Below are 15,234 nucleotides of genomic sequence, written 5' to 3'. Positions count from 1 at the left end.
AGCAATCAGGGAAACAATTTAAAAGCAATCAAAATTTTCTATATATTTAGTTAAAGAGATCTTTCAATCTAGAGGACAGTTTTGATTAAATCAAAGTGCCAATGACAGGAGGAACAGTTTTCTATGTAGTGAAAGTCCAGGTCCTATTTTGGTCATGTGACATTTCTTACATCAAACTCAATTTTAAGTGGGTAAGCCTGGGGTAAGAAGCCTTGAGAGTCATTGGGAAAAAGAGAACAGCATCTAAAACCACAGGACGGGTGCAGATTCCTGGCCCAGGCCAAATGGCTGGAGGAAAAGGGCAAGTACAAGAGGAACACCTAGAAAAGGAAGCTGAGAACAGGACCTGCGTGCCAGGAAGGAAAGCACGGCAGTTCTCAACAGGGAGGCAGTCCCCAAGTAAGACGTTGATGAAGCAGAGATGACACTGTGATTAACTGTATGAAATGATTTGCTACTGAAAAGAGTTTCTCAGCAAATGAGGGTTGGGAACAGAAACACAAGAAGGTTGAGAGGCAATGAACGCTGAAGATAGAAAATACAGACAAGTCTCAGATATAAAGGAGAAAGCATACAAATTAGACCATAGTTAGCAAGTCACAGTGATGGAGAGGGTAGGGATAGCACAGCCAGAGACAGCAAAATTCCCAAGAAGCCAAAAGGGGAATGGGATTTGAGCCCCAGGATGATTTTGTCTTACATAGGAGGGAGGAGCCAGCTTCCATAGGAAAACAAACAAAGGGGATGATCTGAGGACTGGAAAGAGAGAGGATCCATGTTCCGGCTTTCTCAGCTTGAACTTACTCTTTAAATAGAAAGCAAAAAGTGAAGAAGGGGATAGCATGTAGATGTGAGAAAAGGAAAGTAACGCAGTTATTCTGGAAAGCAAAAACCAAGTTTATTAGGAGTACTTAGCAGGACTAATTAATTTTGTTTAATTTCTATTTGAGGTCTGTGGTCTTGAACGCAATGTAAGACCAACTCACACAGGGGTGCATTTTTCAGCTGTTGAGCTGCTCAGGTTTAGGCAGGAAACAGATAAAGAGTTTGTTTTACCCAGAGTTGGGGTTTTGCCAAAGAGGAAAGGGGAAGTGGTCACAATGGTCATAAGGCAATGAGCACTTAAATGGCAATCATGACAATGAAGAAGTGACACAGCATCAATGACAGGTTTCAGGAAGCAGAAAGAGCTTAGCAAAAATGGGATCAGAGAGTGAACACATCTGGTCAAGATACCAGGAGAGGCGCGCGCGCACGCAAACACACACACACACACACACACACACACACACACACACACACACACACCAGTATTGCATACCCAAGGGACCAAATACATAAAATGAAGTTAAAGATGCCAGAAACATGGGAAGAAAAACATGTAGGGAAACTACAGACAGTGAGTAGAGCCAGCCCACCTGCATGACTATCTGGACAGTCCCCAGCAGTCTATGGGAAAAGAGCTTCCCAATCGCTAGGGTTATCAAATTCTATAGTGTGTCCAGGATGCCAGGTGTGGAGTACCAGGCTCTAATGTTTGCTTTGTTGGGTTTCAGTCTTACCTTAAAGCTTTCTGTATTCCTATTCCTCCCTTTTAGAAAAGAAATGTTTACCCTATATTATTCCACTTTGCAATTATGTAACTTGGTTTTCCGTTCTTCCCTCCAGTGTTTCACAACTATATGTCTGCCTTGAGTCTCATGAGACTTCAAACAATAACAGAATAGTTAAAATTTTGGGACTCTTGGGGATGGGCTGAAGGTATTTCATCGTTTGAGACGGCCATGTGACTGTGGAGGCCAGGGATACAATGTTACAGTTTAGATCCTGTACATCCCCCAAAGGTCCATGTGTTGAAAGCTTTATCCTCAGCTTGTGGCCTACTGGGAGATAGCAGAACCCTAAGGAAGTTGCTTGTGGTGTGCCCCTGAAGGCTACTGGGACCCAATCTTTCCGCTTCTACTCTTTGCTTCCTAGCTTCCAAGAACAGATTCTCTCACCATGAACTCCTGTTATGATATTCTGTTTCCTGTAAAAAAAAAAAAAAATGTGAACTAAAATAAATATTTCCTGTGTATGATATATTTCATAGTGCAGGAAAGGTTTCTCACACTTTTACAAGGCTACATCTTTGTTTACAGTATGCTCTTTTTTTCCCTTTAATGCTCTTTTTTTTCTACTTTGTGCCTTGCTTAGACAATTGGTTATATTCCACTTTCCCCATTAGAATTAGTCTCAGTGGGGGAAGGGTAGTGTCCTGCTCTTTGTATCTCCTTACTTCACTTGGTAGGTTGCTTTGAAGATGGTGGGATTTAATAAAAGTAAATTTTGACACAGAAAATAAAAAAGTGAGGTGATGTTGCCCAAACTGTCTTCTGAAGCAAAAGATTATGGTCAAACAGTAAGGAAAACATTTTACCTCTCCATTCAGTGTACCAAAATGATAAAAAAAAAAAAAAAAAAAAAAAAAGAACAACTACAGGCAGACAGACTACTTTGCTCTGGCTGCTTAGGGCCATCAACAAAGGCCCACAACAGAATCATTTGTACTGCTGGAACGTCCTATTACTGTCACTGTGTTGGGTTTTAGAAGCTGACTAATCCATTTCTCTGGACAGGCTATGTATCAGATGATGATTTCCAGAGGGCAGTATATCTTTAGCTTAAGATCCTCCAGCTAAGATGGTGGACTAGAAACTGCCTACATGGGACATGTTAAGAAGGACATGTTAAAAATTAGTGCCAGAATGGACTTTACTCCAAAAACAAAAAAGAGCTTCAGAAATGTACATGTGATGATATAATGGCACAGAGCACTAAGAAAAGAATGGGCAATGCATAGAAAAGAAGCAAGGCAAACTTAATACAGCTTCACCCATGGGAATGCCCAGCAAGCAGACAGGAAGCAGAAGTCTTATCTAAAAGGTAAGCTAGAGCCCCTGGAGGAAAGAGACGGCCAGCTACCCTGCAAAGCTAAGTGTGGTTGGCAGATCCACTGCACTTCATAGTTCATCAACTGGGCAGGTCCTCCCATCTTCCCCAAACTCTTCAGACTATATACCCTTCTCTGGGGCAGCAATGTTCAACCTGAGAGGTGTCTCCCAAATGCAGTGGGAGTAAGGAAGCAACCATAACACTGTATGGGCAAAGGATTTGTACTTTCCAAGCCCCCTAAATACTGATCTTACTGCGGAAGGATGTGGACGTCTTATGTGTTTGGCTGGAGCATCAAAGCTTTCTGAATCTACAGAAGTGAAAGGCAAACAGGTGGCCAGGCTCAGGAGTATTAAACTTGCAATTCAGTTGGAAGAAACTGCTATACAACAAAAGGGAATTGGTCAAGAAGATGTAACCATTTCAAGTATATATGTACTAAGTGCCATTGAAGATACTTCAGTTAAACTACATCATCAATCAAATAGAATTAATAAATATCTAGAGAATATTCCATCCAATAGAAACAGAATACACATTCTTCTCCACAGTTCATGTCACCAATTGCTAAAATAGACGACATTCTAGGTCACAGAGCAAATCTTAAACATGCAAGAACAGAAATAATTTTTTGGATCTCGTCAGGCAACAGTGAACTAAAACTAGACATCAAAGACAAGAGAAGCTACAGAAACTACTCAAATACTTAAAGACCGAACAGTTACATTCTTGATGACCAGTGGGTCACTGAAGAATCAAAAATTATTAAAAATTAAAATAATTCTAAAAGAAATAAAAATTAAAAACACAACTTCCTAGAACTTTTGTGATACTAAGGCATTACTAAGTTCAGTTTACAGCTATGAGTGCTTACACTAGAAAAAGATATCTTAAATAAATAACACACTGATACACACTGAGGCCATAAAAATAAGAACAAGAAAAAGATGGCTCTTTGAGAAGATAAAGGAGACTGACAAACTCCTAGAGAAATTAACCAGTTGAGAAAGACCCAACTTAATGAAATTAGAGATGAAGAGAAACTATTATAGCAGATTCCAATGAAATCTAGAGGCTCATTGGGAAGTATTGTGAAATTTACATCCACCAAACCTGCATAATCTGTAAGAAATGTATAAATTAATAGACACACAATCTACTTGTTGCTGGAGAGCTTCTCTCCAGGTTCCACCAATCCCCGCAGTCCCACAATCCACGTATAAAATAATCACTCAGACGCTTATATTACTTATAAACTGTATGGCCGTGGCAGGCTTCTTGCTAACTGTTCTTATATCTTAAATTAACCCATTTCTATAAATCTATACCTTGCCACGTGGCTGGTGGCTTACCAGAGTCTTTACATGCTGCTTGTCCTGGCGGTGGCTGCAGTGTCTCTCCCTCCTTCTTCCTGTTTCCCCAATTCTCCTCTCTCCTTGTCCCGCCTATACTTCCTGTCTAGTCACTGGCCATCAGTGTTTTATTTATATAGAGCAATATCCACAGCAAAAGAGCTAACAGCAATACTTCTCAAACTGTAAAATGGCAATGCTCCTTAAATTGTAGAAGACCAATACTCCTCAAAGTGTAAAACAGTAATACTCCTCAAAGTGTAAAACAGCAATAATCCTAAAATTACACAAGATAAGATGGGAAGGAGCATTACCAAACTCATTCTACGAAGCTAATATTACCACGATAACCAAACCAGATAAATACACAGAAAAAAAGAAAGACAGATGGTAGGACAATTTCGCTGATGAACACAAACAGAAAACTTTTTGACAAAATTTTTGTAAATCTACTTAAGAGCACAGTAAGGGAACTGGAGCAATGGCTCGGTGGCTAAGAGCACTCACTATTCATGCAGAAGACCCAGGTTTGGGTCACAGCAGCTACATCAGTGTTTCTTAACCTGTGGGTTGTGACCCCATTGGGGTCACATGTCAGATATTCTGCATATCAGATATTTACATTATAATTCCTAACAGCAAAATTTCAGTTATGAAGTAGAAAAAAAATAAAACAGCAATTTTATATTTATTTTATTTTTTATATAATAAATAAATAAGTAAATAAATAAAATATATTTATTAAAATTTTATAGTTGGGGGGTCACAACATGAAGAATTGACTGTACTAAAGGATGGATTAGGAAGGTTGGGAACCACTGCTCTACATGATGGATCACAGCTGTCTGTAACTCCAGTTCTAGGGAACCAGACCTCTGTAGGCACAAAGTACACACACAGTGCGTATACAAGTAAAACATTCATACACATAAAATTTAGAAAAAAAATTTTAAAGAACACATGAAAATCATACATCATGACCAAGTTGATTTCAGCCTAGGGAGGCAAAGCTGGATCGATATATACAGTAAATATAAAAAATCAAGTTAAGGACATAAATCACATGATCACATCAGCAGACAGAAAAAAAAATCCTTGACAAAGTTCACTATCCCTTCACAATAAAAGTCATAAGCAGCCGGGTGGTGGTGGTGCACGCCTTTAATCCCAGCACATGGGAAGCAGAGACAGGAGGATCTCTGTGAGTTCGAGGCCAGCCTGGTCTACAGAGCGAGATCCAGGACAGACACCAAACTACACAGAGACACCCTGTCTCTAAAAACAAAAACAAAACAAACAAAAAGTCACAAACAAATTTGGAATAAAAGGAACATATTTCAAGATCATAAGCCTACATCTAATGAACTTATAGGCAATATGTGAAGGTGACAAAAACATACACTGGTGCTGGGAAAATTGGATATCTACATGTAGACGAATCATACTAGACCCATCACTCTACCCTTGCATGCCACAACAATTCGAAGTGAATCAAAGACCTGAAAATTTGAAAATGCTAGAGAAAAACATAAGAAATATATTTAAAATTATATAGGCACAAAGAAAGACTTTCTGAAAAGATCTATAGCACAGGAAATAATCCAAAGAACTGACAAATAGAAATAAGAAACCTCTAGAACAGCAAAGGCAACCATCACCAGCTATACATCAGACAGGCAGTTATACATCAGAGAGGCATTAATATCTAGCATATGTAAAGAACTGGAAAAACTAAACACCAAAATCCAAATCATCCAATCAGAGAATGGGCTAATGAACTGACATGACAGTTCTTAAATAAAAATGGCCAATATATATTTGAAAGTGTTCTACATCCTAAGCCACCAAGGAAATGAAAATTAAAATGGCTCTGAGAATCCATCTCTTATCAGAACAGCATTCACTAAGAGAACAAATGCAGCAAATGCTGGCGATAACTCTTACACTGCTAGTGTAAATGTAAACTGGAGAAGACACCAGAGAAGTCCCTGTGTAGGTTCTTCAAACATTAACATAAGAACTACTTATGATACAGAAATACCACTTCTGAGTACAAATGGACGGATTCTAAGTCAACATCCTATACAGTACTTGAACATCCATATTTACTACTGCAATGTTCACAATAGTTAAGATATGGAACCAATTTAGATGCCCATCAACAGATGAATAGGATACATACACAAAAATGAAGTCATATCTTGCAAGAAAATGTTTGGAACTGGACACCATTATGCTAAGAGAAAGAAGCAAGTCTTGAATATCAAATGTGTTTGTTCATATGTATAATCTAGATTTAATTTTATGTCTGTCTAGGTCATGAAAATAAAAAAAGGAACCCTGAAAAGTAGGGGAAAGGTCTTAATGGGGAAGGGAGGTTATATAATAACATGTGGCACAAAGCAGGAGAGATTATTTGGGAAGAAAAGATTCAACAGGAAAATGGAGAAATATAAATATTGTACTTGGGATGCCGGGTGGTGGTTTGAGAGAGAAATGTCCTCCCTAGGCTCGTGTAATTGGAGACCTTGTCCCTGGTTACTGGCATTGTGTTCAGGGAGGTTATAGAATTTTTAAGAAGTAGAAGAAATACATTATTGGAGGCTGGTTCTGAGAGTTTATAATTGCTTCCTGCTTGCGGCTGAGTATGGGATCTCTGTTTCCTGAGCAGGCCACCTGCTGTCATACCACTTCTGCCATTATAGCCTCTCCCTCTGGAACTCGAAGCCCAAATAAACTCTTCCTTCCACGGGTCACTTGTGTTCATCGTGTTTCAGCAGAGCAACAAAAGGTAGTACAGAAGTTGGTACCTGGAGACACAGGGTACTGCTGTGAAGAACCTGACTTTTTTTTTAAATGTAGAAGACTGGAACTCTGGACTTTTAGGAAAGGAGTAGAATGCTATAAGCAGAGATTAAAGGGCCTTCCTAATGTGAGCCTGGAAGACATTAGTGACAAGAGTAATGTGGACTGCATAAGGCTGGCTCAAGAGAGTTCAGAGAACAAGGTCATTATTAGTAGTAGCTGGGCTAAGAGCATACCTGTGATATTTTGGCCGACTTATAGCTGTCTTCTCCCCATGCCCTAAGAACTTGCCCAAGCCTACATTAAAAAGAAATTTCCTTGGCAGAGGAAATTTCAAGATAGCATAATATTGAGTCTGTGGTACTGTTATTACTAATAATTCATATAATTCTACAATGAAAAGAAACAAGCTTTGTCTTCTTGTGAGACTCCTAACAGTGGGAGAAAGGACTGTCTCTGACTCGTTTGCTGGCTTTTAGGACCCTGTCCCTCATACTGGGGTTGCCTTGTCCAGCTTTAATATGAAGAGAGGTGCCTAGTTTTATTGCAACTTGATATGCCATGTTTCATTGATAACCATGGGAGGTCTACCCTTTTCTGAATAGGAACAGAGGAGCAGATGGGGCTGGGGACTGGGAAGAAAGGAGGGAGGGGAAACTGTGGTCAGGATGTAACACAAAATAATAATAGTAATAAAAACTCATTAAAAAAAGAAAAGGAAGAAGTGGGGCAGAAAGAAATTCTAAAAATATACAGTTTGGAGAGAAAAAGTTACAGCCAAGGCTTGTGTTGAAAGTGAGGCTGCAACTATTAAAGAGATCAGCATTAAGGGGAGGCCTTAAAACAATGGGTAAAGAGCTCTAATGGCAGGATTCTATGAGGCCAAGCTTCCAACATCTAAAGGGAGAAGGCCTGAGGAGTAATTTGCTCATAGAAAACAATTGCTTCAACATACAAAAGTTGTTGCTAAAGTCATCAAGAGGGTAAAGGCTCCATCCAAAGATGGCAGCCAAACTTGGTGGTGTCCTCTATGTGTGCCTTTGGAGGCACAAAGGATGTAAGAGTGACAGAGTCATGAATCCTTCCTCTATGGTTTCTGAGCCACTGAGGCCAGGCAACACATAGTGGGGAAGCTGAGAGGGCTAGATGCCCTGAGCCCATTGTGGGTGAAGACTCCAAGATATCTGCCAAGGAGAACTGCATACAGGGAGTGGTACACCAAGAGAAAGATTTATGTTATAGGCAGGAAAGCCCTTTTGATACCAAACTCTCAGACACTGGACACAGAGCTACAAGATTTTTGTGCCCTGGGTTTTGGGCTAGTATTTTCTCACTATGCCCCATTCCTCCATTCTGGGATGGGAATTTATGGCTGTACCATAGTATATTGAAAAAATGCAATTTTTAAAAATCTTATGGGAGGGTAACAGTTAAGACACCGATGAGTCTTAGACGAGACTTTAGTCTTTTTAACACTGTTGAGATAGCGAAGGACCATGAGGACTTTAAAAGTTGTAGTAAATGCAACTGTGTTATGACATGGCAATGAGCCTATTGGGAGCAGGGAGTGAAATGTGGTTTGAATGAGAAATGTCCCCCATAAACTTGGGTATTTGAATATTTGGACCCAGAATGATGGTACTACTTGGGAGGAGCCTGTAAGTGAGGCCTTGCTGGAGGAAATACATCATCAGCTGAGGGCTTTGAGAATTTATAGCTTAACCTCACTTCCAGCTTACACCACCTCCCTGTTTTCTGCTCCAGCTGCCTACACCCATACCTTCCCCACCATTATGGACTCTCCCTCTGGAACCATAAGCAAAAATAAACTCTTCCATTAGTCCCTGGTGTTTTTTGTTTTTTGTTTTTGTTTTTTTCACCAGACAGGGTTTCTCTTGTGTAGCTTTGCGCCTTTCCTGGAACTCACTTGGTAGCCCAGGCTGGCCTGGAACTCACAGAGATCCGCCTGGCTCTGCCTCCCGAGTGCTGGGATTAAAGGCGTGCGCCACCACCGCCCGGCCCTGGTGGTTTTTTTTTTTTTTTTTTTTTTTTATCATAGCAACAAAAGTAACTAATACAAAAACTAATTTAAAATCAATTCTTTTATTTGACTGTACTCAAAGCAGTAAAATACAGAGAATTTAGTATATCAGTTCTTGTCTACCCATGTTCCTCTACCCAGATCCCACTACACAAAATACCCAAAGAGGCATAGGTTTAGAAGTTCTACAGTATAGAAACGATTATAATTTGCCCATGTCATTAGTCTTCACAATCAACTTTCTCTCAGATGAGATCTCTAGCAATAAAACAGTACTCTTAAAAAATAGAAAGGCTGGATCATAATGGCAAAGGTTAAGTAGCACATAACATCCCTAAGTCTTCAGCGGCACGCATGTTGAAGGAGGAAGCATGGTAAGATGTTTCCAAGATGGTGAAGGACAGGAAGAGAAGAGAGAGTAAAGTGTAATACTGTGCTCTGTACACTGAATGGACAGGAAGGTGAAAGGGAAGTCTCTGGTACAAAGATTAACTCTACAATCCATCGCCTTCCTTCCTTCCTTGTCCCCCCCCCCTTTTTTTGATACAGAGTTTCTCTGTGTAGCTCTGGCTGTCCTTGCTCTGTAGACCAGGCTGGCATTGAACTCAGGGATCCACCATCTCTGCCTTCCAAGTTACAAATTAAAGGCATGTGCAACCACACTCAGCTTGTTTTTCTATTATGGCATTTCACCTCTTGAATGACCAAATCCTTTTCTTTCTTTCTTTTTTTTTTTTTTTTTTTTTTTTTTGGTTTTTTGAGACAGGGTTTCTCTGCGTAGCTTTGCGCCTTTCCTGGAGCTCACTTGGTAGCCCAGGCTGGCCTCGAACTCACAGAGATCCGCCTGGCTCTGCCTCCCGAGTGCTGGGATTAAAGGCGTGCGCCACCACTGCCGCTGGGTTCCAAATCCTTTTCTTAAAACAGCAAATGTATTTGGGAAGACTCGAGTTTGAAGTTCTTCATTAACAGTCCTACTATGTCAGGCTCATTGACCAGGAATTATATATTGGTTCAGGTAGCGGCTTCTCATTCGGGGCACTATCAATATTTTTCTAAACTGAAGCATTTTTGTGTTGTATATCATAAGAAATTTAGCTAGCAGCGGCTCTGGAATCCACCAATCATATGCCATTGGCTTATCCCTGGGAGCAATCAAAAGAAACTACATATTCACAAATGTTCCTGGGGATCAAAAAAATCTATCTCCACTCCACTGAGGACCACACAAATCCTTCCAACAAGTTAATGGGGTTGATAAAATTAAATACATTTTCAGCTGTGGAAACTGAGACATAAGGAAACAATAAAACCTGACAAAGCCTGAATTGTACTCAATTAAAAAATTACACACACACACACACACACACACACACACACGTCTTTCCTCCCTGAAGTAAGTTAAGAAACAATAATCTAGAAGTTAGAAAAAAAAAAAAAGTATGTTTGAAAGAAGCAAAAGGTGGAACTGGTGGAATCTATGGGTATGAAGAAAATATAGTTCAGATTTACCAGTTGGCCAGCTCGAAAACCACCTTTGTGGAAGCCATCCTTCAGCTTGCCAGAGATCAAGCAAGCCATTCTTTCTTACGGAACATGTGCTATTTTACTGGCCTTTTACTCTGACTCTGTCTAGGGTTAGCAGTTGCCTCCAATCCTAACTTGCTTTTATTTACTGAATCGGCAAATCTACGCTGAACCTTCAACTCTTAAAGGCAGGCCATCTTATTGGCTGGCACTCACTTCTTTCTTCCCTGTTAAGCCCGGGGCTGTAAATTGCAGCCTACATTCTCTCGGGCACACTACATACAAAAAGCAATCAGGGTGGAAAAGAATGCATGCCGTTCTTTGCCGTTCTTGAACCACGCGGTAAAGGCACGCTTTTCAAAAGAGCCGAATCGGAGGCACACTCGGAAATGAAAGGGGAACACGAATGCAGGAGAACATTCAAAACTCCGTTTCTGATACCAGACTACTTTCTCCACGCAGTTTCACAAGCCCGTGAGCACCTCTGGCCTCTGGTGACCGATCCCCATCTCGGAGTTAAGACCACGCTTCTCATTCTGCACAGCCCAGAGAGGGGAGTGGGGGCAGGCACCATCATTTACTTGTCAGAATCTTGAACCCATGGCAAAAGCCACCCTCGGGACGAGGGTAAGAAAAGGGAAGGGCTTTAAAAACGGACCTCTGAACAATCATCACGCTGGGTGCAGGGGAGGCTGGCGGCGAACTCGGGCGGGGCTCCCGGGAAAGCCTGCTTTTGAAAGCGCGGCTCGCCGCACCGGCTGCAGAGGAGGATGGAGGCTGCGGCGCTGACGCGCTAACCCGCTCTGCTTGGCAGGCCGGCTCAGGCCGCCGCAGGCCGCCCAGCCCCGGGCCGCAGGCTCGCTCCGGGCGGCGCCAGAGGAGCCCATCGGTCCGCGTCGGCCCCCGCGCCCCCCAGGACCGGCCGCCCGCCGCCGAGGCGCTCGCAGGTCAGCCTCCGCCTCGCCTCCCGGCGGGGCGCCTCACGCCCCGTCCCCGCCCAGCAGCCGGCCTCGCCCGGCTCCCGCGGGCACCGGGCCCTCCGCCCCGGTCTCCCAGCCCGTACCCATTACCTTCCCCAAGCAAATGTGGCACGTGATGGGCAGAGTGAGGGACAATGTCACGTTCTGCACGGTCTGAGCCATGGCAGCGTTCAGAATCCCGCCAACACGGAAGTCCCGCCGACAGCAGCTCCTCGCCACGCTGGGGGACGCGCGAGGCCGGCTACGGCGGCCTGGCAGGGCCACGGCGAGCCGGGCGGGCGAGGGGACGGAAACGCGCTTCTGAGGCGCGCGGTCGCCCCACCGGTTTTTGTTTTTTGTTGTTTTTTTTTTCTTTCCTTATTAAACAATCACTATTATTAATAACAGATTAAAAATCGGTCCCCGGGCCAGGAGCTAAAAAGTGGCTGGGGATGGGGGAGGAAGATGGTTGACTAGAGGGTTCGAGGCTCTTGAAAATGGATGGAAAGTGTAATTAATTCGTGCAAGGAAGGAGAGAGCGAGCTATGGTGTTTCCACCCCCACGTCTTTCTCCAAAGAGTTGAATGGGGGTGGGGAGTTGAGCCACACGTCTAGAGAAAATGGAGCCCTCAAAACATAACGAGAAAAAAAAGTTAACCTATTCATTTAATAGTTTCAAAACAACTGTTCCCTCTCAGTTCCTTCCCTACAGTGTGCTTACAGAAGGCACGGTAATTGACTTAAAAGCAATGGTTTTCTTCATCCAGAACTATCCAGAAGTACCTGGGTAAATTCAATCTCGGTTCTCCTTGAAGGCAAACTTTCACTCACTAGCCCTTCTGTGCTTCCCCACTCAGGGGGTTTAAAGATTCCAGCCAGGGCTCTGATTCACCCTGAGTGAGGAAACTGCACGGTGCTAGGCATACACTTGCACAATGCATTTTAACGACTTCATTTTAGGTACACGTAGGATGTGAGATGAACCACTGGTGTTGTTGAACGCCAGGAGATAATTTGTGAGGTTACAAATTAGCATTGCCCAACAATGACCAAGAAAAGAATCTAAACGCTCCCAACTGAATCTTACCTGTAAAACTTAGGATTTTACAGCAACTTGGTGTAAACGAGAAAGAGCTAATGTGAGAGATGACGCGAACAAACGAAACGTGTGAGATGGGAAATTCAGAATCAAGCGAAATGCCTTTTGCTAATCTCTTTGTAAAAGAGACTCATGGAGAAGACATCCCTGCCTTGGACAACTTCTTAGGTCATGGCCTCAGGCAGCTTATTAAACATCTGCTCCTTAGTGCCTTTCTGCGTGTGTGTGTGTGTGTGTGTGTGTGTGTGTGTGTGTGTGTGTGTGTGTGTCTTGTGTGAAATGAAGGTGGAGGCCAATCATCATGGCTCTAAAATAACCAGGCAAAAATGCAACTGGAGAAGTTGACAACTGGCCTGGAGAACCCCAAGTCCAATTCACAAGTGGCTCACTGGTGGCAGTGAGAATATCCCAAACAGTTCACTATCTGTTTCCTAAGAGTTAGAGGCTATGGCCACCTTGGAATGAGAGAACCTACTGACTCCCTGTGTAATGGACACTTCTTCAGAAGGCCTAGCAGGAGAATAATCTATTTCTAAAACCTTGTGGTTCTTTGAAAGCAAAGCCATATTTATTCCAGGTCCAGAATTCACAAGCCTAGAGAATGTATCTTTCACATTCTGGACTGAAGCCCAGGATTAGAATGAGGAAGTCCCATGGTGTTTCAGGGCCTCCTTCTACAGCCCCCAAGTGAGACAGAGGAGTGGAGATGACCTGCCAGTGACATCTATCCCTGAGATTACTACAACAAGGGACAGATATGTAGAAGACACTTCTATTCCAAAAGAGCTCTACCTCTTACCCATTTGCACGTCTGATAAATCATTTAGATCAGTGGTTCTCAACCTTTCTAATGCTGCGACCCATTAATACCTCATGTTATGGTGTCCCCCAACCATAAAGAATTGTTGACACTTCATAACTGTAATTTTGCTACTGTTTTGAATTGTAATGTAAATATCTGTGTTTTCTGATGGTCTTAGGTGACCCCTGTGAAAGGGTCATTCAATCTCAAAGGGGTCAAGACCCACAAGTTGAAAACCACTGATTTTGATGATTCATATCAATACCTAGTTTCAAAGATAAATTTTACAAATAAAGCCTGGTTTAATTAAAATAATAAGATCTAGCTAGTTCCAACATCTCTTCCTACTTTTGCTATTATTGACGCAGCTTTCCAATGCTCTCTCCATATAGCTGTATCTGTACTGGTTTAATTCTATTATAGTGGATTTTGGGTTTATTTCCTTAACAAATTATGGGAGGTGGTTGTTTGTTATTTTTTCCTTTGTTTTGTTTGGTTTAGAGAGCATCTCACTATGTAGCCTTGACTGGCCTGATACTCACTTTGTACACCAGACTAGCCTGAAACTCATAGAGACCTCTTGCCTCTACCTCCTAAGTACTAAGACTAAAGGCACACAAAACCATGTCCAGTCTCAATGTTTCTTGAGTTTAAGGTCAACATTTAATTTTTCAAGTATATGGTACTAAGTGATTATTCTGCAAATAACAATGTATTTTTTACCTATTAACTGCCTTTTTATAAGTCCAAACCATTTTATTTTAAATAATGTCTTTTGGAATACTTGTAAAAAGAAATCTCTCCCTATATATATATTTTCAGAACTATGAAAATATTAAGGTTCGTTTTAAGAAAATTAAACTATTTAAAATGCACAATATAGTAAGTAAAAGTTCATCTACATTTTCAATACACCTCCCTGTCACTCTTAACACTCTAGGACATATCCTCACAAACATTTTAATGTGTTTATATATCTTTTTTTAAAAAAATATTTATTTGTATGTGCTCAAGTGTGTGTGGAGGTCAGAGAGCAATTTTCAGAAATCTTTTTCTATCTTTCCTTCTACCATGTGGGCTTTGGGGAATGAACAAAGAATCATCAGGCATTGATGACAAGCGCCTTTGCTACTGAGCCATCTCACTGACCCTACACAATATATTCTTAGTGGCCTTACAAGGGACCCTGTGAACTGAGGAGTTCAGTTACAAATGGTACTTGGAAAAGGTAAATTAGGGCCCCTGATTCCTTAGAATTATAAGGCTGTAGTAGTCGAAAGGCTCTTGGAGGTCTTTATAAAGGCCTAGTCTTTCACAGATGAAGGAATTGAGGCTTGGATATGGTAACACAGCAGATAATGGTAGAATTAGTGCTAACTTCTAGCTCACACTTGAGGACTCTCTGAGGTTGTTGGCCCAATGCCTTGGTGAAAGTGCAAGATGTATTATTATTAATAAGTAGTTCAGTAATAAAAAGTCAGTCATAATTGAATTTCTTTGCAAAGAAAACCATCAAGCCCTGGCACACCTTTTACCCCTTGTTTAAATCAGATTCATTTTAATGATAAATAATTTAAAAGCAAGTTTAAAAAAAATAAAATCTTAAGTGCTATTAAAAATTGATTAGGAATGCATTATTCTCTCATTGACCCAGTTTAGATTGTTTTTCTTTAAAAATTTTTTTTTGGTTAAAGCTAATAAATTTGAGTAGATGTTTC

At 41.5% G+C, this 15,234-nt stretch overlaps 1 protein-coding gene across 1 annotated transcript in view; it reads right to left on the bottom strand.

Annotated features, from left to right (window-relative positions):
• Obi1 (ORC ubiquitin ligase 1) overlaps positions 1–11,873 on the bottom strand; it is a 49,319-nt gene extending 37,446 nt beyond the window's left edge. The window contains exon 1 of the mRNA XM_028879914.2: positions 11,727–11,873. Coding sequence (XP_028735747.1) covers positions 11,727–11,798 — 72 coding nt within the window. The 5' untranslated portion in view covers positions 11,799–11,873. The remainder of the gene's footprint in view (positions 1–11,726) is intronic.
• Between the last annotated feature and the right edge of the window lie 3,361 nt (positions 11,874–15,234).

This window comes from Peromyscus leucopus, chromosome 9 (assembly GCF_004664715.2).
Source record: "Peromyscus leucopus breed LL Stock chromosome 9, UCI_PerLeu_2.1, whole genome shotgun sequence".
In the NCBI taxonomy this organism is placed as follows: domain Eukaryota; kingdom Metazoa; phylum Chordata; class Mammalia; order Rodentia; family Cricetidae; genus Peromyscus; species Peromyscus leucopus.
Note: the sequence above shows the minus strand (reverse complement) of the source record. Positions and strands in the feature narration are given on the sequence as shown.